This window comes from Ammospiza caudacuta, chromosome 7 (genome assembly GCF_027887145.1).
Source record: "Ammospiza caudacuta isolate bAmmCau1 chromosome 7, bAmmCau1.pri, whole genome shotgun sequence".
NCBI classification, from domain to species: domain Eukaryota; kingdom Metazoa; phylum Chordata; class Aves; order Passeriformes; family Passerellidae; genus Ammospiza; species Ammospiza caudacuta.
The window spans coordinates 38,215,154-38,242,386 of NC_080599.1; the positions used below are offsets into that span (position 1 = coordinate 38,215,154).

Sequence of the window (27,233 nt, forward strand, 5' to 3'; positions counted from 1 at the left end):
ATTACTCCCTGTGGCTCTTTTCTGCAAAGCTGTGAGGAGAAAAATTACTTGGATGATTGCAAAAACTAGTTCATAGCCAGGAGAGTCCTGATTCTGTACTTGTTTTTTCACAGGCCTCCAGAACTAGCATCAAAGTATGCCAATTTCTCTGAGGGAATGTGCAAGCCAGGCTATGCATCAGCGCTCATGACTGTCATCTTCCCAAAGTAAGTAATCATTGTGGGAGTTTTTCCCCACTTCCCCCAACGACTTCTCATCCTTCAAGGTGGGTGATAGGCAGAGCTTGTCTTGAAAAGTGTCATTGCTCTCTCACTTCTTTGGTTCATGGAGAGACCAGTGCTGAAATTCTGGACAATTTGAGTGGTCAGTGGCAATGGCTAAGTTGACTTCAGTCTGATGAGGACTTTGCTCAAAGAGTAGAGACTCCTGGGTGTTGAGTGATGGAACAAATTATATTGTTAGTGCATGATACAAACGTGTGGTCAGGCTCACTGCTAGTACCAGGTGATGCAATGCTTGGGGAGCTTTGGTCATGATTAAGTTATCTGGAGTAAATAGTAAAGTGTGATGTTTTGTTGTGGTTGATTTTGGGTTTTTTGTTCTTGGGAGAACAGGGTAAAGCATCCCTCAGGTGCCTGGAGTTTATAGAATTGCTGAGAGACAGTTCAGGAGATAGATTGGCAGGAACATTAATCTGTTGAGGCTCAAGCATTTCAGTTTGGTGCATTGAATGGAAAATTTGACCAAACAGTTTGACCACTGTACCAACTTCTTGTTCACGTGGAAGAGATGCTTTAGTGCAATGATCTCTTTGGCAAAAGAGATTGTGGACTTCTTAACATAACTGGCACTTTTCCAAAAGAGATATTTTATTTCTTTTGAGGAGGGAATTTCCATGACCTGTGCATCTAAAGGTTAGGTTGAGTGATCATGGCCTTCCATCCAAGCCTGAAACTGGTGGTATCTTCTGCCTTTGTTTTTGTTGACAAGCACAGTGACTGGAAGCTTTTTTAAAATAAAAAAATACATCTGACATTGCCTTGTAACCAGTAGATACTAGAGACATGCCTTAAAAACAAAACAAAACAAACACTGAAGTTCTCCATCACCAGTGTAAACCAATTATCAGTATTATCTTCTGTGAGAATTTTGGAACTCTGGGTAGAGTATAAATACTAGAACTGAAAGTGAGTGCTTTTAAATCTGTATTTGTGTACATGCTAAATGTAAATAGTAGAGAGTAGAATGAACTCATTATTACAAAACTATTAATCTTATTTTAATTTTTAAAATACTTTGGCTTTAAGAAGGAGCTGTTTAGCCTCCTAGAATCTGAAGTGATATTTAGTCTCTCCCTCAGCAGCTGCTAGCATATCTCTGTTCAGTCACCTCCCAATAGCTGCCTGCATTGAACTAATTCCTTGCAAAGAGGTACAAATGTGTCTCTAGTCAAAGGAAATGTTCATACATTGAAAAATTGTATTGACAGTTTTAAAGACAGCATGGACCTTAAAACTTGACTAATGTTGCCTTTTTTTCCTGTGATGTGTTTGATTTCTTTACAAATTAAATTCAGTGTTGGACATTTAATTATTTTACCCAGTTCTGCTGTAAGGATGACTGACCAGTAGTTCTGAAAGAAAAATCAAGCTGCACTTAAAATTCCTTCTCCTCTGCAACTTTCCTTGTACTCAGAGAACTATGAAAGTTAATATTACCAAGCCAGGTATTCAATATATTTAGAACTCTTAAAGCCAAATTATCATGCCTGTTCATTTAAAGATTGGAGCTGCATGATTTGTTTTATTCTAGCTTCTGTTTTCAGTTGATTGTGTCATTAGGAAACCATCATCTCTACAACTGACGTTTTTTAGGCGCGGTCTTTGTGGTAAAATGTGTGTTTTTGATGGGTGTTTTTAATATTTGGATAAAGTTGGTTTGGCTGTTTTCAAGCATGAATGAAATGAATAAATGTTTTCCCATTTTAAGGTTCCTGACTTTTTAGTGCAATTTTAAATGTGAATGGGCAAAATATGGTGGAAATAGTTGAAATAGAATAAATGTTTCTCAAAGGATGTAGCTGTTCTTGATGCTTTTTTACTGGTAAAAATGAGAATTCAGACTTTAGCAAGCATAAGCAAGTGCTGGATGGATTAAAGAGCAATAGCCTGAGAAATACCAAAATGTGGTTGATGGTAAAGAAAGACTAAGTATTTGTTTGTTTGTTTGTTTGTTTGTTTTCTTTAATGAGGTCCTCAGTTGATCAGTTCTCATTCTAGCAATGCTTTATCCCTTCATCAATAATCCTATCTGGAAAAAATCCTAGGTTGTGAGTATTAAATAAAGGGTCAGTTATTTCTAAAGAGCAATCTGGATTGCCTGATTTAAATGGCCACAGTCCAACAAAATATATGTTAATATATCCAACATGAAATAAAACATCTGGGAGGACCAAATACAGATTTTACCTTCAAGATAGAAAAAAAATTCTCTATCTTGGAAACAGGCAGAGAAATCTTCATGTCATCTTAACAAAATACCATTTCTTAAGTGCTATTTCATATGTGCACAAAAAACGTTGAGAATTTTGTGTGGAACATTGACTTAAAATTAAAATACAAAACCTCACAATCCAAGATTTCTAGACTACTGTGTCCAGTTTCAATGGTAAAGTGTGAGAAGGGAGAGGAAATAAGAGGTGGAAGAAAAGCCACAAAAATGAACAACGACTTGCTTAAACAGTAAAATAAACAAGACTCCTAGAAATAAGTAATCTTTCTGAAGCCGAAGTTGTATCCAAATGAGGAGAATAGGAAAGAGCATTAACTTTGGCAAGTTAAATATAAACCATAATGAGGTAGAGCAAAAAAAATGTTGAGGAACAACTTTGTAGAGACTTTAAAAAAATAATAAAGCTTTTTGTCTAACTGTCAAAGGCAGAGAGCCTGTCAGAGATCCCGATGAGCTGATAGAGGTTCCTAATATTACATGTGAGCTGAGGGAAGGTAAAGCTGGTGCAGAGAAGTTATTTGCATTGCTATTCACTGCAGAACAGTTCCCATGTGGACCCTTCATTTCCAGGGGACAGGCTGGGGGAATGTGACAGAAGCTTGACGTTTTGGAGTGAATTCCAGCACAAAGAATTGCTAGGAAAAGTTCTCACTTTGTGAGGAGCTCGGTGTTGATGTTGCCGAGTTACACACGGTTGTGTGTAATCATTGCTTAAATTGGCCTTAGAATGGAGGAATGAAAAGCAGTAAACGTGCTGGGCTTTTCAAGAAGGGTCTGGGGGGTTCTTTGGGAAAGTGGAAGCTAAGAGCAAGCCTGGTTTCTGTATCAGGCTCCTCTTAGAACCTAAAATTAAAGAATAGCATTAGTGTTTGTTCACAGATAGAGAGGAGACAAGTTGGCTTTTGCAGCAGGAGCTTCTGCCCTGTAAATCTGCTTGTTGTGTTTCAATGACTGGATCAGCATTTGATAAAGGTGATTCAACTAATACAATTCATCTGGATTTCTTTTAAAAACCCATAATACATGCATTAAAAAAAAACCCCAAGCAAACAAACCCATGCCCAAAAAACCAAAACCAACCAAATATTTGCTGTTTGAAAGATTTTTTGGCAAGTTAAACTGGTGTAACACTGTACTGATTAGATAGTGACTAGGTAAATAGTGCAAACTGTACGGAAAAGATAAGAAGATTGGACAGTACAGGGATGTTACTCCTGGAGTCTTCTGGAAGAAAGTGTGCTGGGATCTCTGGTGTTCTAAGTGCTCATAAACTACCTGGAATGGAGGATGAATAATGAAGCACTAACACATTTTTCCAGGTGGTAAGACCAAAAGCTGACTGTGAGAAATGTCAGAGGGATCTCACAGTGGTAACTGGTGGGGCAAGAAAATGGCAGCCCAAATTCAGTTCTGATAAAATGGTGTTTGTTTGTGGAGAAGACTGATCTGATAGTTTGAGGTGTGTGGTGGACTTAGTTGTGCCTTAGTTATACTCTGTGAATCAGAGCAAGCAGAGTGTGTTCACAAGCCTGTATAACATAGTGAGTGATGTGGTTTGACAAGTTTTAGAGATATTAAATGCAAATATTGTGCTCCGGATTTAAAATGAATAAAAGTAAGTGCTATTTCATGTTATTTCCAGTTAAATTTTTCTGCAAATGGCTCCGTAGTGGACAAAAGATTTTTAAAAAATAAAATATACTTTAAAGCGTATTTTATATACCAAAAGTACGGAACTCTCTAAGTTACATCCTAAATGGATGTTGACGGCAGCATGTGGCTTGATGTAGTCCCTCTTTCTTAGGCGCTTTTTACTGGAGTGTTGTCCCATGGACTCAGACATCAGGTGTTGGACAAAATGGATGGCTGGTCTAATCCCTTGTGCCCATGCCTTTATTTTCTGGGTTTTTTAATGATAGCAGAGTGACATAGCTTCAGAAAAACATGCTGTAATCTGAGTCACGACAGTGGCTCCACACCAGGAGAAGTGGGTGCATGATCCCAGAGCTGCATCTCAGTGTAAGGTCTGGCCAGCTGGGCTGCTGCTCACTGTAAATGAAGGAGCTATCTACTTTCTCACTTTCCAGGACAATAAGATTCTGCCTCTTGCAAATCTCTCAACAGCAGATAATGACTCAAAGTGCCTGAAGTGAAGTTACTGGTTTCAGAATGATACAAAGGAAATGGCAAGTGTGTTTGGTAGAATGGCATCAGTTGGTCGGTGAATTAGACTACTATGTTCAATGAATTACACTATTTTAGTTGGTCTGAGGTCACCTACGAGTCTGGAGTTAATGCTTTGACCTTTTTGTAGAAGGCACTAACTTGTATTTGCAGTGGTAACCCTGCAGTCTCCTGCGTGTCTGGCCTTGCTGTGGAAACGATGCTGCCTGTGTACAGCTCTTTCTATGCCCTATTCTTTATCAAATCAGAAAAGAGATCTCTGCCCACAGTTTGTGGCTGACATGCCAGCCTGGGACAGTTCAGCTACTCAATACTCAGCTGCAATTTTCCAACCACAAGCTCTTGTAATTTGGCAGCTAATACTAAAAATTAGAGGAGGCGGTAAATAGAGAGGGAATGTCTGCAGCCTGCAGACTTGTGTATCTGTGTGTGGTAGGGTAACATGGCAAAGAATTATTTAAAGAGTATCTGAAAGTATTTCAGAGTAAGGGAGAAAGGAGAAGTTCAATACACAACAAATCTGTTGGTGTTGTGACCAAAATAGTGAATTTATGATTTGTGGTTCAGATACATAAGACTGTTTTTGCACCAAGGATAAGATTGTAAGCATTTTCTAGTCAACTGGTGCTAAGAAATAGCCTTATATGAATCACAAACCTTTTAAAGTCACTTCAGATATAAAATCAGTCTGATTTGTTTGATTATTCTGGTTTGAACTTCTATTGATTAGCAATTGGTATTTTCTTTACAGTCATATTTTTCCCCCTCTTATTTTTCAATACTGTAGCATGCTCATCACTCAGACAATAAACAGCTCTCCTGTAAAGTTTTCTGGGTTTATATTTTCATGCTGAATTGCTTCTTTGTACATAAAGTTCAAAAATTTTAAAGCTTTCATATCAGCAGAGAGTGCATGACACGGATTTATGCCAGCCACAGAAATTTCAGTGGCTTTCTCTGAAGTCATTCTTCTGTGGGTTTTTTTTCTGATGTTTAGTTTCCTCTTGATTTTGTAGGTCACAGACTCCTGTGCCTTTCTCTACTTCCACAGGCTGGGGGAGTATAGATAGGGCAGCACCAGAAGTCCTTTCTTTAGCATGTAGACTCCTGTCTCCTTCACATCAGAGTCTGGTAAAATTTCTTTGCTGTTTCTTTCCTACAAATACGGTTTTGCAGTTTTTATGCTTTAGGGAAAAAAACCCCATTTTTATATGCAAATGGGGGATAGGGACTTTGGGTGGAAATGGAGCTTCAGCAAGGGCTTTAGTAGGAGTCAGGATAATTTAAAAATGTGGTCCCCTGATCCTAAGTATTTCCACATTCATTTCCATATCTCCTTTCAGGAAGCTGTGCTTCTTATAATAGGCACACAATAGCATCTGTCCATCCCACACATTTCTGCTTTGTTGTTTAGATATTCAGAAAAAAAATATTCCAGAAAGAGAATTTTTTAACCCTCTGCTTGGAATTGACTTTCTGCATGTCTGACTGTCTCCATGCCTCATGAATTACTGCCATACCCAGCATGGGTTTGTACTGAAGTGACAGGACACGAGCTCAGTGCTTAGGGGCTGTCAGTGCAGGTGATGGCTGCTTCCTCTGTGATTAACTATTTAGGGAGAGCAGAGGAAGGCGAAGGATGGCAGCTTCATGTGGCTCCTGAGAGCTCCTGAAGAAATAGGCTGGATAATTAATGTGCCACTGAGGATTGCTACAGAGATTCAAAACTGTTGCCTGACTGTAGTGTGGGGCATCTGCTGCATAGCTTGGGGTCTTCTCAGTTGCAGTGGACAGTATCTCTTAATATTTTACAATATATAAAATTGTGTGTGTGTGTATGTATATATATATATATATATATGCTGAATTAGTTATTGTAGTTATTGATAGTAGGGTTTTTTTTATTTCTAAGTTTAAATATAATGTGCATCTCATTTTGAAATACACTGAGCTGGTTCATTTTGTTAATGTGAGCTGTGAAAGCAGCTCGTTTTCAACGAAGAGTACACACATCTCAAGACTTCCATTGAAGTCAGGATCCCTGTGTCTCAGACACTGCTGTGAGAGTTTTCTGCTTTCCTTCAAAACAGGATTGATGCTGTTCTGGGAATGGGGAGTACTCTAATCCCTGTCCCTTCTTTAAACCTCTTGTTCTGTGCCTGTACATTCATTTAGGAATAGTGTGTGATGGTGACAGTGATGGTTTCAGAGCTCACTGTTACATTTGGAGTCCCAGTAATGCTGTAATCACAGCTCTGGAAGGAACTTCCTAGGTGCCAGTGCCCAAAAGGGTGTTTGGGGAAGCTGATCTGCTGACCTGGAATCTTCATCACACATCCCACCTGTCACCACATCAAAGACTAAGAAAATATAATTGTTGCATTATTGAGGTTTGAATTTGAAGGGACAAGTTCATGCAGGTGTATTTTCTGATAGGCAGCACTGAACATCATCCATTTCCTTAATTTTCTTGGTTAACTGCGGCTAAAGAGTTCAAGACTCACAGGAGGGGAAAGGAAGGGTGAAAGAGAAGTTGTTGGTGCCCTGGTCACTTGAGCTGTCAGGGTTTTCCATTTGTCCAAGCTCCAGGCTGTTAAAAGCCTGCCTGTGCCATGCCAGGGGATTGAAGCCTGCTGCTGCTCACCCTTACCTCCTGTCACCTCCTTGTTCTGTGTTTTGTAAATCCCAGGCTAAACAAACATGCAAGCCAAAACACACACCCTCTCAAATCACTTCTGGTGTCTGGGTAGCACCTCCCCACGCAGAGCTCTGTGGCTTTTCCAGCAACACATCTTCCCATGCAGTCAGCTGCTGTTCCACTGCCACTGCTGGCAAAGGCAATATTTTGCACTTTCCTACCTTTCTTTCCTTGTGAATTTTATGAAGTAGTGCCTTTTTTTTCCTTTATATGTTGGTTTTGGAAAAACTTCCTCAGCTTTTTCACCTCTGCAGTTAGTGTGTCAGATATTATATATAATTTGAAAGCAGTTATTAAGAGGGTGATTTTAAAAAGTATGTATTAGTGTTGATTTTGAGTGACAATTGGGGTCAGAGTATAGAACAGGTGAAATTCCCATGTTTGTTTTATTGTCATGGACTTGTTTGAGATATTTAAATCTCTCATACTTCGGCCTAAAGGTGACAGGTATGTTATCTCACTAAATATTTTTGCAGAGGCTGGCTCTAGTGAATATACAGCACAGTCTGCTAAGAGATGTTTGCTTTCAATGTTCAAACTAGGATTGTTGTCTGAGTCTTGGTGCTATTTATAGCTGGGTCAATTGGATTGCCCTTTATAACACCCTGACTGCTTCAGTCCCTTGAACCTGCCTTGTCTGTAGGAGAAAGCTGGAATTAAGGAGCAGCATTTGTTAACTCATGTCCAGAGTGTTGCAAACCTCTGGTACTGAAGTGGTGGTAGCTAAAGCTTTCTTTAAAGTGTGGTCATTTAACTTAATTTCTCTGCAGCTGATTCCCTTCATTCATTTTTTATTGTAGAGAACAGTGCTTGGGAACGTAATTCCAGAGAGGAGCAGATGAATCCTGACTCATAACTTCACTGCTAGCTCTGAAATTCATGCACTGATTGACCAGCTGGAGCTCAAAACACTTTGTACTTTAAAACAAAATTCAATGGCAGCCGCTCATTGCCTCACTGCTGGTGATGTGCATGCTGCTGCAGTCAGGTTGAAGTAGACATGGCATAATGTAAGAGTAGATGTAAAAAAAAAGAGGAAGAAAAGGAAAAGCCTCTGGTTTTGTTTCTGCATCCCTAAGGAGTTCATGCTGCTCCATCACCTGAGTGAGCAGAGCTGCCTGTGCACAGTGCAATGAACTAGGTAAGTAAAGTAATCCTTAGAGCTGAACATGAGTTTTCCCTCCCCCATCACCTACTCATTTAGTGCAAGTTTATTTTAAATCCAGACAATCCAGACCAGTTCACTGATTCAGTTTATGGAGTTTCCATGTCATTATACAAACCCTGCCAAGGGTGCAGCCTGAGAATTGAAGAGCTGAGGTGATGGCACTGCAAAAGCTCTGGGCACCAGGACAGGGGTGTGGGGAGCTGATGCTCAGGAGACAGAAGTATGGTTTCACCTTCAGTTCATGTAGGTTGTTCTTTCTATCCCCTGTTGAATTTTTAATTTTTAACCAAATGTGTATAGTTATACATGCAATTCCCACGTGCTGATCATGACAGTAGATGCTGTATCAGAGCCACTTTTGGTGCTAAAATTTTTCATGTTTGACCTCTCTCAAGAGTTTAAAATGAAGTATGTGAATCCATGTGATGTGCAGGCTTTGTGACTGAAAAGTAAGTCTTCAGAGTCTTTTTCGTGACTTTGGAACTAAGTGAGACTATAAAATGAAAGTGGAACATGGACACAGGGACTTTACTGAGTATGTGCCTTTCTGGTTTCAAAAAGGATGCAGAGCATATGTGTTCTTTCTTTAATATGAGTACCCTGCATCATATGTTAGAGTGGGAACAGGACAGGTTTGGTTGTTTTGAGGGTGGCTTTTTTTTTTTTTTGCTTGTTGTTGTTTTGAGGAATACTGAAGTTATTTTAAATTGCGGACTGTTAACAAAAAAAAAAGGAAGGAGAGCTTTGAAATGTACAAATAAATAACCATATTTGCGTGAGCATGAAAGATTGTAATAGAAGCAATAAACTTAATTTGTGCTACCAAATGAGCATATTTTATTGTGCGTGGGTGTTTGGGCTCTGTTGCTGTGGCCCATCTGCTCTTAAAGCTATACCAGCAAGAATGTTTGACCTCCAGGAAAATCTTGAAAATCTTGCAGGAAAGATTGCCTGAGGTTCTAAATCCATCTGAATGAAGGAAAATATCAATGAGCATGGAATGCAAGATATGAAAAATATCAGTGAGCTTGAAGGTTAAGCTGTAATATCACTGTGGTTTTGATATACAAGCCTTACCTTCTTTTCTCTTCCTCACATTCCCATAAGAAATTATTTTTATCTTTTTTGATTAAAACTCTGACTTTGCCTTTCTGAAAATTCATATTTATTGGTTCAGGCCACCATCTCCCCAGAGCCCCAACAAGTTCCTTGGTATCTTTGAGACTCTGTATGTCACTGATGATTTCCTCTTGCTGTAGAAAAGTGTGCAGGTTCCCTCAAAGTTTTCTGAATTGTATTCCAGAGTGGATAATTGTTCCTACTGAACTCCCTACTGGTGGCTTTCATCACATTTCCTATCTTTGGGTAGATTTCAAGTCAAATTATTTTCCTCTTCTATCTTTCCCTCTCCTCTATTACTGCTCACTTTGTTCTATTATTGAAACATTTCAGGAGTGTCAGTGCATGCAAATGCTGTCACTGAGCCAGTGTACTTTGGCTAAGAATATGGATGAAAAGGCAGCCTGATAATTTATGCAAGATTATTAGACCAAATTAGAAACAGTCTGGGGAACCCTCCAACTCTACATTAGGCAAAGGAAGGTAAAAACTGCAAAGATTATAAATTCTCTTTGTAACAATTTGAAAAGTCACTTGAGAACATTGTTCAGATAATGTTGTAGAAACTCTGGCTCCACCACAGAGAGAACAGCAAAAGCTCCTTTGGCAACTATTTTCTTGCTACCTTTACTACAATTCTGAGCTGAGTCCCCAAATGAATTGCTAAATACTATCAAAGCAGTGCTGTAACTGTTGCAGTAGTGCCAGGGATCACAACAACTTGGTGAAGTTTCTGTAGTTTCCCAAGTTTGCCCAAACCAACACACACGTAATGCTGGAAACCAGGGCAAGGGCATTGCCACACACTGCAGTGGGATAGCAGATTTCACTTGTATTGCACACTGTGGGTTCTTATTCTGCTTCTGTCTTGCTAAATTCTGGAGATTCATGCATTCAGTAAAAGTTGTTTCCTTTTTGTGTAATCTGCTTACATTTAAGAATGATCACATCGTTTTTCTCCTGAAGCTCTTTGAGTTACTTGCACAGGAACTTTCTTTGTGCAAGTCAGGGCTGTAGCTTACTCCAGTGTCCAGCCTGAAAACGAGAAAAACTGTGTCCAGCTTTCTTGAGAAACGTTTGATTGTGATTCCTCTGAAACTCATTACATATGCCATGCTAACTTGCTCTTCTTTCAAGCATAAATAACTGATGTAAACTTCAGGATTATGCAAGTTTCAAATAACATGCCTTGTACAGTTCTTGGAAAAGAGAAAAGAAGATTTGAGGTTTATATGGTTTCCCCTTTCTAAACTGATATTTGTGTCACACCAATTTTAGCATGTTTCTTATCTGTTTATTAGCTGTGCCAGCCTAGGTTCATGTTCACACTGGTGATATCAGTATGATAAAGAGATTGCTGAGAAGTTAGTTAATTTATCTTGGAACTAAACAGATCAAAATATGTGTGACATTCTGAGGGATCTTGGAACACCTGAAACCAGAAGAATATATAACTCTGCCAGTGCATAAAACCACAATGATTTTACTCCTAGATGAAAAGGTCTGTGCATCTGATTTACTTTGGGCTTGCCTCTGTTAGTAAGAGTCAGTCTCTGGTACTTTTAATGGAAGGTGATGCTCTGTTAGCCACCAGAAGTGTTTGTTTCTGGGCTTGGGTTTTTTTTTTTAAGCTGTTTGTGACCCAGTGAGTTTCCCTGTCCCTGGAGCCATCCCTGTGCTCCATGATGTGCTGTCCTGGGCTGGCCTCAGCACGAGCAAGTCCATAGGATGGCAGCTGTTGTGGTGGGAGAGTCTTGCCTCCAGTTTGGAAAGAAAACACCAGCTTTGAAGTGGCCTTAGGGATGTTCAAAGCCACACCAGCTGCTCCACCAGGCAGTGAATTAGGGATGAGTAGCACAGCATCTATCTGTCCTGGGAGTTGTGTTTATGTTTTAACAAATGTAAATGTGTAACCTCATGCATGGATACAGTATACAGCTCCAGGCAGTCTTAGTGTAACCTGTGGCAAAGCAAGCGGCTTCTCAGAGGCAGTAGTGGCCAGCTTTTTTTGCTTTTGATTTGTTTCTTAAACAGTGTCTGTGGGGTTTAGGCATCTGCAGAGGAAGATGCTGGTCCCAAGAGTCTGATTAAACAGGCCAGCTCTCAGTCTGCTGTTGCTGACTTATTCCTGCTGTTCTGGGAACGTCTGAGAAAGGATGTCCAGAATTTGAAGGAGGCAAAATATGCTTACAGGTTCTGGGTTAAGGAAAGAAAACTAAAATAAAGGAAACCACAACATTTCTCTGGGTTTTTTCCCTTGTTGGGGATTTTTGTCAGTACATGTACCAGGCATTTCTTCTCCTTAAGGCAGATCTGATCTCCTGGGTAATAATAATTATTTATGGAACAACAGGATACCAAACAGTTTATAAACACTGGGCTTGTTTACTTTTGCTCTGTGACTGCTCATTTCACATAGGGGTTTCCTCATGTGTCAAGGGTGAAGAAACTTGTCTGAGTAGACACATCTGTAAAGAAGTAATTGGTCTTGCTCTGCCATAGTAGCCTGGTGGAAGATCTGTCCTGCTCAGCCAAAAATTCCACCTGTGCTCAGTAAGGAAGGTATTTTAGCAGGAAAGTGGTCATCATGTATTTTCTAAGAGAAAAGGAGGAACTGTTCTGCTTCATTCTTCCAGATCTGCCACCTGCTGCTTATGGGGGGTGTGGGTTTGAAATGCTGATCTCTGTCTCTTCTCTGGGAAGCAAATTGTTCATTCTTCAGTACTGCATTACTAGCATTTGGAATAGCTGGAGGACTCCTAAACCATGTCCAGACAGGAAATTTAAAAATCCAAGGCTAATAGTTTGGGTGGGTTTTTTCTCTTTATATTAACAGGACATTATTTCCAGTCTTTTGCCATCTCTTGTGGGTTGTTGGACAGAAAACATGGAGGGGAAACAGCACTTCATTCTGTGAAATTAGCTGCCAGACACCACACCCTCCCTGAGGATATGGGAATGATGATGGTTCCAGGCCATCCAGGAGAAAGAGGAGAGTAATCCTGTGAAACAAGCCATGTCTGAAGGTCTCTGAGCTACAGAATAATTTATGTAGAAATGCAGAGCTGTGTGAGATGTGCAGTGCTGACTGATGCACCCTCTGTCTCCATCTAAATGGTGGCTGTGAGATGATGAACTGCTGAGATGTTTTGACAGATGCCAGTCAGAGGGATGCTTTTGACAGGTTTTTTGTAATGATTAACATCACTTGAAGCAGTTGTTTGGGTTTCTGCATGTTTGTTTTAATTCATCTCCTCTTTGTTTCCCTTTCACAGCAGTGCCCAGTTTACCATAATGAGATTCAGGAAGCTGGAATCAGTCTCAATTAGGGAGGTTACTGTAAATATTTTCACTGACAGAACTGTCTTTATTCAGTTAAGATCTCAAAATACTTGAATGTCGTCTTGTGTTAAACAGAAGATCCAGTAATTCAAATAAAGTGATACCAGGAGAGCAGTTTATCCTGAGATAATCCTGTCTTTAGCTATTCTAAAGAAATTGTGCTCCCTGAAGATGCAGGAAGCCCAATGAGAGTCAGAGAGAGGTGCATGAGGGAAAAGATTCCTACAGACAGATGTGCCAGTATTCAACAAGTTGCCTGGCCTGTTTGGAAGTGCACAGGCACTGTTGTCTGGAGTTGGTAAACTGAGTAATAATTTGAGTTTTCTGTATCTGGAGAACTTGGAGCAGCCGTGAGGGGCTTGTCACTTCCTTGGTGAGGAGAGGAAGCCTCAGTATCCCAGACACCTGGCTGAGGAGGAGCCCTCAACAGCTTATTCACAGTGACCACTGCAGCTAAGAAGTAAAAAATTAGGTGGGAAAAGCAGTGTTAAACACTTGAGACTTTTCTACAGTTGTAGGAATCTCTTGCTTCTAGAAGTTATTTTTTAGCATAGCACAGACTTTCAGCTGCTACTGAGGTGTTTCTTTTAATACCCAAGACCTGGCATGTCAGCTACAGAGTTAGACACACAGGAGGGGAGGTTTCCAGCATTGTTCCAGTTTGTGAGTGTTGAGAGGCTTTGTCTGCTACATTTTATTTTGGGTTTGGTTTGGGGTTTCTTGGGGATTACAGTGCATCTCTTCATGTCAGACCATTAAACAAAATTTTTAAAAAACAACCTGATTTCTCTAGCAAATCAGAGTTGAAATTCTTGATCAGTAACTTGAAAATAGCTACAAAACAAAGCATGCAGTTAGCCAAGTGCAAAATTCTGAATATACCTGGCATCAATCTCTTCATTTCATCTGCTGCTAGAAGATTTTGGAGACTTGACTTGACTGTGGAAGCCAAGTGTCAACTCTTCAATATTCTGACTTCATAATGCTGCCTTTCACTGCAGTGCTAGGGAAGGAGATGCTTGTTCTCTGTCTCATCTCCCAGGGTTTGTTCTGTGCTGTAGTCCTGGGCTGTTTTCTCACACATAAGGCAATCACTTCTCTCCTTCTCCTGTTTTTTTCCTCAGAGCTCTTCTTTTGGCCCCATCTGCCTTTTTGTGTGGATGGAGATTGTGTCACACGGATTGTGTCCCTCCTTTATCTCTCTGGACTACATCTCTGTTTACTTTTTTGTTTAAATAAGGTGGTAACCCTTGTTGTTCACAACAATTTAAGGCTCCTACAGCATTTTGTATATCTTGTGACAGATCTCTCAGGGTTTTTTTGGGGGCAGTTTTGGATGGAATGGAGGACTCCGAGGCAGCAGAGAAGAATCAGAGATCGTGTGCTGGTGGACCAGAGGGTTCAGGCTCTCTGGGGCATTTCAAGGCAGCACAAGCACCACTTTGGTGGTTTGTAGGGAGCCACTGCAAAGCTGTGCCTCCCAGGCCCTGGAAATTCTCTCAGTTCCCACTAGCAGATATAAGCTGGTGGGTTTCCTGTAAGCATTGCTCAGGAAAAGAACCTGCAGTTATCATCACCCCCGGAGCATGACAGCCACCTTCACTCTGCTGAAATGTGGGGAGCTGATTTGTTTCCCAGCAGACTAATTGCTCATGGCTTATTATAGAGACTATTTGGTGCCCTGTTCTGAAGACTCTTTGTTCTGGACAGAGTGTTTTAGAATATGTTTGTATGTGCTGACAAATTTTTTGAGTTGTGCTGGTTTTTTTTTTTTAAAGGTCACCTTGGGTTTAGGAGAGTTTAAAGAACTGCAGCAGCTAAATAGATACAAGAAATTCAAACAAATCTTGAAGGTGGTTAGATTGTGGAATTCTTTTCAGCTTTTCAGTCTGAACTTCCTTAAATTTGCCAAATGACTCATTTACATCTGTATTCTAAGGCCTTCCTGGCTTTATTTCCTACAACTGCCTTAGAACTTTCCAGGTTTTCTGCAATTACAGTGTTTCATTAAAATTATCCTTGCAGGATTGCCTTAGTTTCTTCACACTGTGTCACTTCATTCTGATCTAAACCTGTTTCTCCACTATGGAGCTAAAATAACTACTAGCATTGTGCAGTTCCCTTTCTCTGTGAGATTTGTGTTGCCTTTGCCTTATCTGTCCAAATGAATGACAGATGTTTTTGCATGGGCTGGTCCCTGGTTTTATGCTGCACAGCACAATAGGACCTCAGCTTTCATCCTCGACTCTGTGGTGATTAGCATTGTGAGTAACATTCCTGGAGTCTACTGGGTTATTCTGCTGGCAAAAGATTATTTTGCCCTTTCTGTGCAAGGTATTTCTTCCTGTTTTTGCAGTTTTGCACACTGTGCTCTTTGGGTAGCTCTGGGCACTATGAGCCAGTGCCTTATCTATCCTTTTCCTTCCACGGTAAAATTTGTTTATTCTCTAGACCACCATGTGTCCTGGTATGCTGCGATACTGCAGTGTGATACTACAAGAATGAAAACACTTGTCAGCTCATTCTGCTGAGCCACTGTTCATGATTTCTGTAATTGTCTGCCTCTGAACCTGTAGGAACTATTTTGCAGCTGGATGATAATGATCTTACTTTAACATTTGATGTGACGCCATGTTTTTTGTATTTGGAATGTATATTGGAAACAGCAGAAATGAGTTTTGGCTGGAACTTCAGTGCAATCTTGCAGGCAGTAAATAACAAAGAGTTTAACAGGAAAAGAGAATCCAAACACTTTGTGTTCTGGGTTAACTTGTATGAATCAGCAAGTCTGTGTTGCTTAATAACAAGATCAGATTGCTAAATGTAACCCAAATAGTATAGCCATGTAGAGACATAACCCATGGGATTCTGCTCCAAAACTGATCTACAAAAAACCAGCAAGCTGCCTCCTTTTCACATAGCTGAACCCTGAGCTGGGACTTTCTCTTTTTAGTATTATTACAGTGATGTGCTGCTTTCTCCTTGTTTACACTTGTATCGCTCCTTTTAGTCTCTCATAAAACTGGTATTAAGTTCATCCTTCTCATTTGTCATACTTTCAGTGACAAGATCTGCCTCCTTTCACTAACTCCCTCTTTTCCACTCTATTAAATTCAGGCTTATTGGCCTCTGCAGGACTCTGGGGACCGTTACTGCCAACCACTTAACTGTTAGCTGACTTAAACGTAAAACCTTTTTGTCTTTCCAAGGAAATCTGTGAGCATTCTGACAGCTCACACAAGTTGATTGCAAGCCTATAGTGGATTTAATTGCAAAGATAAATTATTACATGATACTTTCCTGTAAATGTTCAGAATGATGTAATCCTTGTATGTGGGTACCTGAGACTAGGGAGAAAAACAAGATAAGGCAGAAGAAAGGTCGTCTGTCTGACTGAAGGAAAAAGAAACTAGATTTGAATTGCATCTTCTTTGTCTGCCAGATGTTGCCACAGAGTACCCGACGAGTTTGAATGTATTAAGTTTGAGCAGCATGTTATGTAATGCATATACACTTACCATGAAATGGTGGGCATGAACCTGCCTTTGGAAGGAGGAGAAGCTCATCTGTGGCTCCTGTGCCAAAGCTCATAAGCCCCATGGGTGGCTTTATTCTCTCTGGCATGGCTCTCCTGCTTCTGGGAGCAGGCTCCTACCTCGCTGTGGCCGTGCGTGCCAGCTTGTCTCAGCAGCACAGCTCTGTGTTACACAACGGGGATGTGCCACCAGGTCCCTGACTACCAGGTGGGTTGGAGCATCCACTGGGTGTGATGTTGCATTTCTCATTTGTGCTCACTAATCAGAGGGAGGTGGAGTCTAATATCTTGCGAGCATCTTGAAGGAAAAGTCAGAGCATTGCAGAAGAGTAACACCATGTTTTATTAATGAGTAATAGAAGTGCACAACAGTGATGGAAATAATTGTAAAGCAAACATGGTACTAATAGGATAGAGGCTATAAAAGTTAGAGTTTAGCCTCATGGGAAATTTGTAAATGTTGAATCCTTTGCTGCCTTAGCTATTTCTTCTTAGAATTTTAATTTCTAGATGCTCTGAATTACATTGATGAGGAAGGAAGAGAGCCCCTTACTTTTCTTGCATTTCAATTTTCAGACAACTAGCAAAAGCTCTTGACCAGAGGGAAAGTGAAGAGATTTTCTTTTTTGCCTGTGTTGGTTCAGTGTAGTGTTCTACTTCTTGAACTAAGCAGGAAAGAAAAGACCAATAATGGGAATTCTTGTAGGCTGCTAACTTAGTGTGTTATGTCAATGCTTTCTGCAGTGCTTGTACCACCTGAGTTAAAGTGATGCAACTCTGAATTTACTGTGTTGGTTTGCCTACAGTGAGGAGGTAATAAAAAAAAAGCGCCCAGTAGTTATGTCTGTGCTTTGGTATGTGGAAGAGTGAAGAGGAAGCTAGAATAATTCAATTACAAGCATAAGAGATCTGCCTGCTGGGACCTGTGCCATGGAAATGTATAGATTTCATTTTTTCCTAAAGCACACATCTCCTGCAAGCACTGTAAAATGCACTTACAGGAGGAAGGAAGCCAGCTGAGGTACCTGAGCAATAGTCAGAGTGTGTCTCACCCCTGCAAGCACTAGGAATTATGTAGGAAAATAAGCATTAGCAGAGCTCTGTGGAAGCAGGCAGTGTATTTCATAGCAGACATTCAACAGTCCATTAGGACTTCGGGTGACATTTCTTCAGTGTCTGAGGTGGTTATTAAAAGCATGTCCATTATGGATTATACTTCAAAAAAGAGGCATTTGTGAGCATGGATCCCCCACTGCAGTGTAATATTAATGTTGGTTTTTAAAATTTGTTTTAAAGAGAGAGAAGAATGTGCCCAATGAAGGTATAGCTCAATAAATCTTTGCTGTGTGCATGATGCTGTGGCATAAATGTGCTAAGAAAAAATGCATAGAAAATATTTTCACAAGCTGACTCTGGTTTCTTTTGTGATCAGTTTCAGATCCTTGACTTTAAACCAACATTTCCAAAGTTTAGTCTATACCCATGTTTTATGAACTAGTCTCTTTTTTTTAAACTATATATGCTACAGAGCTGTGGGAGCCGAATGCATTCAATACCTCAGAAATCTAGGCCAAAGTTTTATAGACTTATTTTACTTAAATTGCCTTAGAAAACTGATGTCTGGGTAGCCTATTTTAAAAATGTTGACCTCCATGACTGAAAGCTGCTAAAGCACAGAATTTCACACAGTGATGGAAAGGCATTCTTCATGCTGACCATCCCTTCAAATGGTGTAATGGGGTAATAGTTATGAACAGTTTGATAAAACTTATCTCAAAACAATTTCTGAGTCACTCTTGGCTTAGAATTATTTAATTCAAGAGAAAGTAGTCCAAGTATTAGATAGTTTATGAGTAAATTTACTTGGTTCCTACTTTGCCGACAGGGAAAGGATTAAGTTCAGCCTTCTTTCTCCTTCTCTCGGATAGGGAAAGATTGTGAAGTGAGGGCTAAGGAGTCTAAGGTGCTTCCAGAAGGAGATATCAAGGCTCCCTCTAGGATGGCTGCTGGGAAGCAGGAGGGACAAATCTCTGAAGAAAAGGCAGGCTGTGCCCTGTGGATTACAGAAGTGGGAGTAATTTGTAGGTTTGCCAGCCTTTCCTAAACCACTTTAGGTGTTTGTGTTGTCAGGAACCTTGGCCTCATCAGAAGGATTCTGTCTGGGTTTGTTATAGTCCTAACTGAATCCTAACACTCTTTGGATGTTCACAGACTACTTCATGCTTAGGAGGCCTCTAAGTGCTTTTTGGACTCAGGCTTTGATAATACTTGTGGAGAATAAAACCTGCCATCTAGCTGCCAGCATAACCCAAGTGCTGGCTGTGTTTTCTGTTCCCCAGTCTCTTGTTTAATACCTGTGTTGGATCAGCTGGATTGATGCTGAAATGATGTATAAAAGGAGCCTCAGATCAGATAAACTGAAGTCCCTATTGCTCCTATGGTGTGTTCGTATTCAAGAAATATTCTGCTTTGTGCTGTCCAAGATGGCTCATGAGTATAAATTATAAAACCAGATCACATGTCTGGGCACATAATTTTCAAATTTCTGACCTCTCTGCCATGAGGCTATTGGGGAGCCTTGACTGATAAAGGGATTGTTCAATTATTAATTTGACTCAATCACAAAAGTGAAGCATCTTTCCTATTTGTGCTTATTAGTTGTATAAGTTTATGTTAGTTGCATGGTTCTGTAGTTTGTCAGATGACTGTGCTGAAGAGTAGCTTAGAAAAAAATAAAATCAAAACATTAGGGAGAAATAGTAGTCACTTTTGCAATCTGTTTCCTTTGCAACACAAGTTAACATTTTAAACAATGCCATGATGTGCACACTCACTGGACGTGCTGGGCTTTCTTGTTCTTTTAATCTCTGCTCTATGACTGTCCTTTTGTCCTTGCCTGCAGCAGCACTGCTGGCTGTACCACAGCCCTGAGTCTCCCAGCACAGACAGTGGTGTCACACAGCTCTGGTGCTAACTTATTTATCAGTCCTACCACTCCACTTAAATTGTGAAGGTGTGGAATGGTGTTGGGTGTTTGTATACATAGGAGAGCTTTGACTAAACAGCAAAGACCTTGATTTATCAAATTATCCTTGTGTGGTTTATGCCAGGTAAATATGACCATTAGCAATGGGATGACATTAAAGCTACAGATTTCCAGTTTTGTTGAATGTCAGATTTCAACTGTGATTTCCAGAGGATGAAATCCTCTATTTTTATGCATTAATCCAATTTTCATGAGCTCTTCATAGCCAAGCATTAGGTCAATGGAATAGCTACGAGTAATGATCAAATTAAAGCCCCTTTTTTTTTTTTATTTTTGTAATCTTACCACTTGATTAGGCTGATTGAGGTCATCAGGAATTACAGCACTTGTATAAAATGGGGTTTTAGCAGACCCATGTTTCTGAGATTTGACCTGGATAGGAATTGAGTTCTTGCAAGTTTGTTGTTCCTTGCTTCATGGGGAGAAGGATCACAGCATCACTGACTAGGAGGGTTGGGCAGGGACCTCTGGAGGTGATCTAGTTCAAACCTCTGCTCAAAGTGGGGTCACAGGTTGCTCAGGACCATGCTCAGTTGTGTTTGAACAACCTCTCTGCTCAGCCTGTTTCTGTGTTTGACCACCCTAGCAGTATTATTATTTCCAAAGGAACTTCTTGTATTTCAGTTTTTTCCCTTTGCCCGGTGTGTTGTGCACCCCTGAGAAGAGTCTCTCTGCCTGCTTGACTGCCCCTGTCAGGTGTTTATGCACACTGATCAGAGCCCCCTGAGCCTTCCCTGTTCAAGGCTGAGCAATCCCAGCTCTCTCAGCCTCCCCTCGTGGCAGATGCTCCAATCCTTTAATCATCTTAGCCTGCTGGACTTGTTCCAGTGTGTGTCTCTGCAGAGGGGAGCCCAGCAGTGCCCCATCCCTGCAGCAGAGCCCCCCCAGTGCTGAGCAGGGGAAGGGTCCCCACCCTGGGGGCTGCTGGCTGCCTTTGTGACCAGGGCATGCTGCTGGCTCATGCTCATCTTGCCCACCAGGACCCTCACCTTTGCTTGTGGTACAACCAGTGCCCCATCTCAGTGATACCCTGAATAAAGGCCTCATTCATCCTTTGAGTTATCTCTCTTCCTTCAGTTTCCTTAATTACACCCTTGCTAATCATTTAAAAAGAACCCCATTGATCATGAGGTAGGCTACCACGGAAGCTGCCACTAAAACTGCTTGGAGGGTGGATTCTTCGTCATGCTTGTGCCCGTAACAGCAAGTATTTTTTGTAAGTTAGAGGCATTTTGTTTTCATTTGTACAGACAGGAAGGAGGTGGAGGATAGAGTGTATCTGACTGAAGCTTTAGCTCTCCTCCCTGTTGCAATTTGTAAAGCTGCTCTCCTATTTTTCAGCTTTCAAACCTCATATGCTGAGAAAGTAACTTCAGAACAGTAAAATACCTCTGAGCAGTGTCTGGTCTCTGTCACACCACTAAACTAATCACTGCTAAATCACCCATCCTAGGCTGTATATTTGCAGGAATTTTAAAGAGGCTTAAGAATGTAAAGATTGAGCTGCTAACCAAAATGAGCAATCTCTCATTAAAATCAGACTTTCAGTTGCAGGAATGAAAGAAACAAATATATTACCTAAACTTGCCAATAGACTTGAGAAACCACAACACAATACATATGCTCTACCAGGAAAACTCTTTAAAAGTAATGCTAAAAATAGAACTCCAAACATCCAGTTGACCATGGAATGACGGATCAGCAAGACTCCTGTAATTCAATGTGATGCAGTGGGAACCTATTTGAAGTTTTGCTATATATGTAATGGCTCAAATCTCACATTTCAATTCCCTTTTCTTCTTTGCTATGACCTCTTGCATCACTTATGACAATTCATTGTGCTTTTCTTATACTGCCTTGTATTGCTTTTCCCCCCTCCATTTGCAGCTGTTTTGTTCTCCCCATCTTCTTTTTACTTGCTTCACTGCTAAGCTTCAAGGACTAATCTCAGACGGGGTCCTAGCAGACTGTAGAGATGTGACTCTGAAATACGGTTTTAAAAATTAAACTCTCTAGTCCAAGTCACCAGAGAGCCTGTCCCATTGTCTGTGGAATCCTGTATTTATAGCTTTTCTTGTTATGTCTTCCTGGTGATGTTTTCTGAGCTGATGTGATGTGACTTTACAGGAGGGGATGGAAGAAGAAGTGTGACATATTAAAACTGGTGGTCTTTTAGGTTACTTCAGCCAACAGCCTTTACCACTGTCAAGCTGGCTCTTCTCAAAATGTGTTTTTTTACTGCATTCCTTCACGGGTCCTTCAGAAGCTCTTTCACACCAGCTCTGTAAAGCCCCCTTTAGAAAGAGGCCCAAAGTGCTCAGGCACTGGTCGTGTGCTCTTTCTCCCACCCTGTGCTAAGAAGATGTAGTGGCAGAGAAGACCTGTGTGTCTGCAAATCCACTTCAGATCTGATTTCTCATCTACTCCAAAATAAAATCACAGCATGTCTGTCTAGGAAGGACGGGTTTTGTATGGACAAAAATGTGATGCATTTAGTTTGCAGAGGGAATACTATAGGTGTGTACAATTTAGTGAACGTTAGAAAAGTGGTAAATTGCATTAATATTAAACCTTCTTGGCTTTCAGTTGAAAGGAAATAGATCATGTTTCAAACTAGTCTTATGTTATACACTTTATTGAGACAGAATCTGAAAGAGAGATTGTAACATCATAAACTAATATTAATATAAAAGTAATAAAACTTCTATAGTTACAGTAGATTAAATAAGAATGTGAATTCTTGCTATTTAGGGTATTAATTTTGAAGCTGATTGGGGTTGGGAAGAAACTGTCTCTGCTCAGTTTATTCCTCTATGGCTTAACACAAAGTTATTTTACATTTGTGGGAAGTATGTTGCTGGTTTTTGTTTTAGGTGGGAATGCTTATCTGATTTGGTGTAGCCTTGATACTTGAAGTAATACATGTCCTACTGTCATCTAATTGAATAAAAACATGTGCAGCTGCACACATCTTATTCATAGCCTCTTTCCAAACCTACCAGCTAATCTAATCTCAGTTAATTGTTTGAGTGATTTCAGTGTCTACCAGAGGTAATTTGTCAACACTTCCCACACAAGACTGGGTTTTAAGTTATTATTGCTGGATCAAAGCATATGTATTCCTGTACTTCCTGCAGGTCCATAGGGACAACATGTGAATGTCTATACTCAAAGTACAGAAAATGGGAGAGTGTCTCTATGGGCACCTACTTTGTGCTGTCATATTGAGACTCTGAAGTTGCTCAGTTGGCCAGGGTTGTAGTAGCACTTCTCTTCTTCCTGTGCCTGACTTGTTCAGATGCTGGTTCTTTGACAGCTGCAGGACATTGCTACAGAGGAAGTTTTCTTGTGTCTGAGCTTCATTCCCATGCTAGCCAAAGCTAAAGAGGAGGAATGTGGCTCTTTGTCATTGGTGTCTGAACAGACCTCGTCTCCTAAAGAAAGAAGTCTTTTTGAAAGCTGATGTTTGACTCCTTGTGTGCAGCTGCTGAAGAACATTGGCCCTCTCAAAAGAGCAGGAGAGGATCTCTAGAAGCCGTTGGTAGCTGCCATAATTGCTGTTTCTTATTCAGTGCAGTCTGTGGATGTAGTGACTTCATGTTTTTCACTAGCTGGAAGCCCAGACCATTTCCTGAGTGTGCCATGATTTCTGTGCATGTGCCTGGTTTCCAGAAAGCACCTGGAGTTTACTGTAAGTGTATGGATGGGGTTTACTGTATGTGTGTGGCCCTTCAGTCCTATGCAGATCATAGAACCATACAAGGGTTTGGGTTGAAGGAACCCTAAAGATCATCATGTTCCACTCATCCTACCATGGGCAGGGACACCTTCCACTAGACCAGGCTGATCCAAGCCCCATCCAGCCCACCCTTGAACACTCCAGCCCTTTTATCATCTTCTTGGCCCTTCTCTAGACTCGCTCCAGCCTTTCATGTCCTTCCCTGGAATTTGTAATGGTCCTGTCAGGAACTACAGTGTGCAGAGAGAGCTTTTCAGCCATAGACCATAAATCTGAAACTCTCCCGCCATCTTAGCAGCCAGAAGCATCTTAGGAAAGCTGTCCTCTGCGAACACAGGAGGTGGCTGGACTCCTTATGAGATGGGAGAGGCAATACTGCCTGTGGTACTCTCCAGTTTAAATGTTACTGAGTAGTCTGCCAGGCCAAAAAGGAGAAGGTGCTCACCTGGTGGGTAGGAGCAAGTGGCTTGAGGTGGACATCAGGGGAGCCAGCTGGAAGCTTTAGAAGATACAGTATGAGCACACATAAGGAACATAATAAATTGATGAAAAAACTTCTGTTGTACAGAGGCAGAATGTACTTCCCAGATGAGAGCTGCATGAAAAAAAATTTCTTCAAGCTTGGTAATATTGGATCCCAAATGCAGAATAAAGGAAGACCTTGAGAACAAAGAGGGACTGAGAGGTAGGGGACAATGTGATTGCTGAGGCAGCTGGAAGGAGATATGATCTTTCGTGGGGGGTCTTCTGGTTGAGCTGCACTAAATTTACCTTTGGCTTTTACTACAGGGAAAAAAGGTAGAAGGGAAAAATCATTGATATAGTCTTTCTGCATAATGTGTTTCTACTTACATGCATCAGAACAAAAAAGATTCAGTTCTTTGTGCATCAGGTCATATACCTGGGCAATTCCTTGCCAAAGCATGTGACAGCTGCAAATTGTCTGTACAAATTCCAGAGGAGTCTGAACAAACATTTGGAGGAGGGATCTATTGCTGGGAGGGAAAGGGGGGTTGCTGATTAGACAAACCACATCAAGCTCAGGAAATCCACTCAGCTGAAAATGTTTGAAAGCTGTGTGAATGTTAGGGAGGAAATATTTTATCTCTTTGCCCTGTTCTTGCTTTACCTTGGACATCCATTTATTGCCATTTTTGGGAAAGAGATTTTGAACTCTGATCTGCGCCAGCACAGTCTCACTTGCATCGTTAGGTAGGATTTTCCTTACTGCTGGGCAATCAAACTGACGAATTCTTAAAAAAATAATCCCAAGCTAAAAATCAAGCAACACCTTTTTTTCCCCTCTCCCTCAGAGACAACTAGTTCTGGTACAGTGACTGTAATTACCTCTGAGCCCTGTGCCTGTCCTGGGGTTGGTGTTGGTGCCTGGCACTGGCACAGCTCAGTGCCTCCAGGTCACTGCCCTCAGTCCAGGCTCTTCATGTGCATTTCTAGAAGCATCCACAACATCTTTTAGTGGGTGATAACTGTGAGTAGAGCAGGCAGATTGTTCAGATTTGTGCTTTGTACACATTCAGCATGCTCTTGGTATCAAAAGGAGCAAGCAGCCATGGAACAAAAGCTCGCTCCCTCAAAGTGTTCTCCAAAGCTGTGCTGGCCCCAGGCAGGTTTGGAAGCAATTTGTTCTTATTTCTACTAAAGCTGATCTTGTATTTTTATTCCTAATACCTGTTTTCAGGGAGATACTAATCCCTCTAACTAGGGGCACCATTTTTCAAAGTTTAGCTGATAAAAATTGATGGGAGTGGACCTATTTTGCTGCCTCTAAAGCTTGGTATCAGCAGAGGGGCTGTCCATTTGATTCACTCCATGACTGGCCAAGATATTAAAATCAAAACCATTGCTGCAGAGCATGTATCAGGTTGTCATGGTGGGAAAGCATGTACTGGGAATACTCAGAAATAATTGCTGCAAGACAAGTATGGTAACATGAGTAACCTGATTTGTTGAGAAGACTGGTTATTACGCAGTTGCTGTTGAATTTAGCAAAATGCTGATTGTCTCTGAAAATCTGCAGTCACTTGTAGCCTGTGACATTTACACAGGATTGATGAAGATCTGCAGGTTTTATAGTGGTGCTGCTTGTGAACATCACAGCCAAGTGCACTTAGCCTGCTGCTCAGGGAAAGCAAAATGTCCAGTGGAAAGGTACAATTAAGGAGGGCTGAGCATGAGCATTACAGAGGCAGGGAGAGTAATGTGGGATGATCCTGTACTGTTTTCTCACTCCACAGCTGGCTGTTTGAACACTTGCCCAAAGAGCACCCATAAATACTTGTGGGAAGTTCTCCTTTTGGCCAACAGCATTGCTATTTTGCTGGCTAATGCAAATCTGCTATTTCTCTTGTCATTGAGATCAGCAGATACTTGGCTAATGTAGTCCTTCAATTTTTCTGTTTAGACAAGGAAATTTAAGAATATCCTGAGTTAGATGGGGTTGTGGACTTGAACTTTTTTTAAACTACTCTAAGTTATATGGGGAAATAATTTTTAGAAAAATCAGTATTTGGAGAAAATTTTGAACTTTAGTCGCCACATTTTGTAGGATTTTCTTACAGCTTTGGAAAAAAGTTATTGATTGCCATTATTTATTTATTTGGTAGGTTGAAGCATAGCTTTCTTGTTATTTGTTGTATTTTACATCTCTAAGTTCAAAGAAGATACTAAGCATTTGTTGATTTATTGGAAGGTAGAGGTACTTAAGACTAAAAGACATTAGAAATAGCTGGTGATTAAGATTACTCATCTTATGGTCTTCATTTTCTTTGCCAGTGCATTTCAAAGCTTTCACTTTGCAGGCTGAAGGCTTTCATGCCTTTTTTCAGTTTTTCTTAACAAGGTGATTGTTTTGTTAAAAGTAAGATTAAATGAGAACAAAATGACTGCAATTTGTCATTTTAATGGAGAGATTTCTTGCCCTGTCACACCAAGCGTGTCTGCTTCTAAAATGTCTGTGGTGAAAAGTTTAATACTTTTAAGAAGTGGAAAGAAAACACAGAACACCTTCTCTATGACAGATGTAAATTGAGAGTAGTTGTTTGTGGAGTGCCATCTAAGTGGTTAGACAAACATAAGTGGGCAAACGAAAGAATGAGAAAAAAAACCCCAAAACTGGATGATGTTAAGAAAATACAGAGAATGGACTGAATTCCAGGCCAAGGCAGAGACTAGTTGGTGGAGGCTCTAGAGGACAAGTTCAGTGAGGAGCTGCTGAGGGAGCGGGGGGTATTTAGCCTAGAAAAAAGAAGGCTGAGGGAACCTCATCACTCTCTATGGGATGAGAGTCTGAAAGGATGTTCTAGTGTGGTGGGTGTCCTTCTCTTCTCCAGGATAAGAGGAAATGGCCTCAAGTTGTGCCAGGGGACGTTTAGATTGGATATTAGGAAAATTTCTCCACCTTCTCCAAAATCAAGCAGTGGAATAGGCTGCCTAGGGAGGTAGTGGAGTCACCGTCCCTGGAGGGAGCTAAAGGACATTTAGATGTGGCACTTGGGGACATGGTTTAGTGATGGCCTTGGGAGGGCTGGGTTAATGGCTGGATTCGATCTGAGTCTTTTCCAACCTAAATAATTCTGTGATTCTTTTGCGTCTCCCTGGTGGATTAATGGAGATGCTGAGTTGCTCTCTGTACTTTGTTCCACCCACACTCTAAGGGTATGGAAAACTCCCGGGTGTGGCAGGATTTCTGTGTCAGCTGGCAGTGCTGCACACTGGAGCTGCTTCATGTTGGTTTGCCTGAGGGGGTCACTGGGAGAGTATCAATTGTAGGAGTGAATTTATTGATGCTTTCTACAAAGGCTGAATGCAGTTGACGCAATTAAACGTTGCTACTGGGACAAAAGTAGTGGATCAGCAATGTTCACTGCTCTT

General features: G+C 40.9%; 1 protein-coding gene across 5 annotated transcripts in view; it reads left to right on the top strand.

The window, feature by feature from the left end:
* Positions 1 to 27,233, top strand: part of ST3GAL3 (ST3 beta-galactoside alpha-2,3-sialyltransferase 3) — a 170,227-nt gene that overhangs the window by 64,263 nt on the left and 78,731 nt on the right. For all 5 annotated transcript variants that reach the window (XM_058808215.1, XM_058808216.1, XM_058808214.1 and 2 more), the window contains one exon: positions 114 to 206. In XM_058808215.1, the coding sequence (XP_058664198.1) occupies positions 114 to 206 (93 nt within the window). The remainder of the gene's footprint in view (positions 1 to 113; positions 207 to 27,233) is intronic.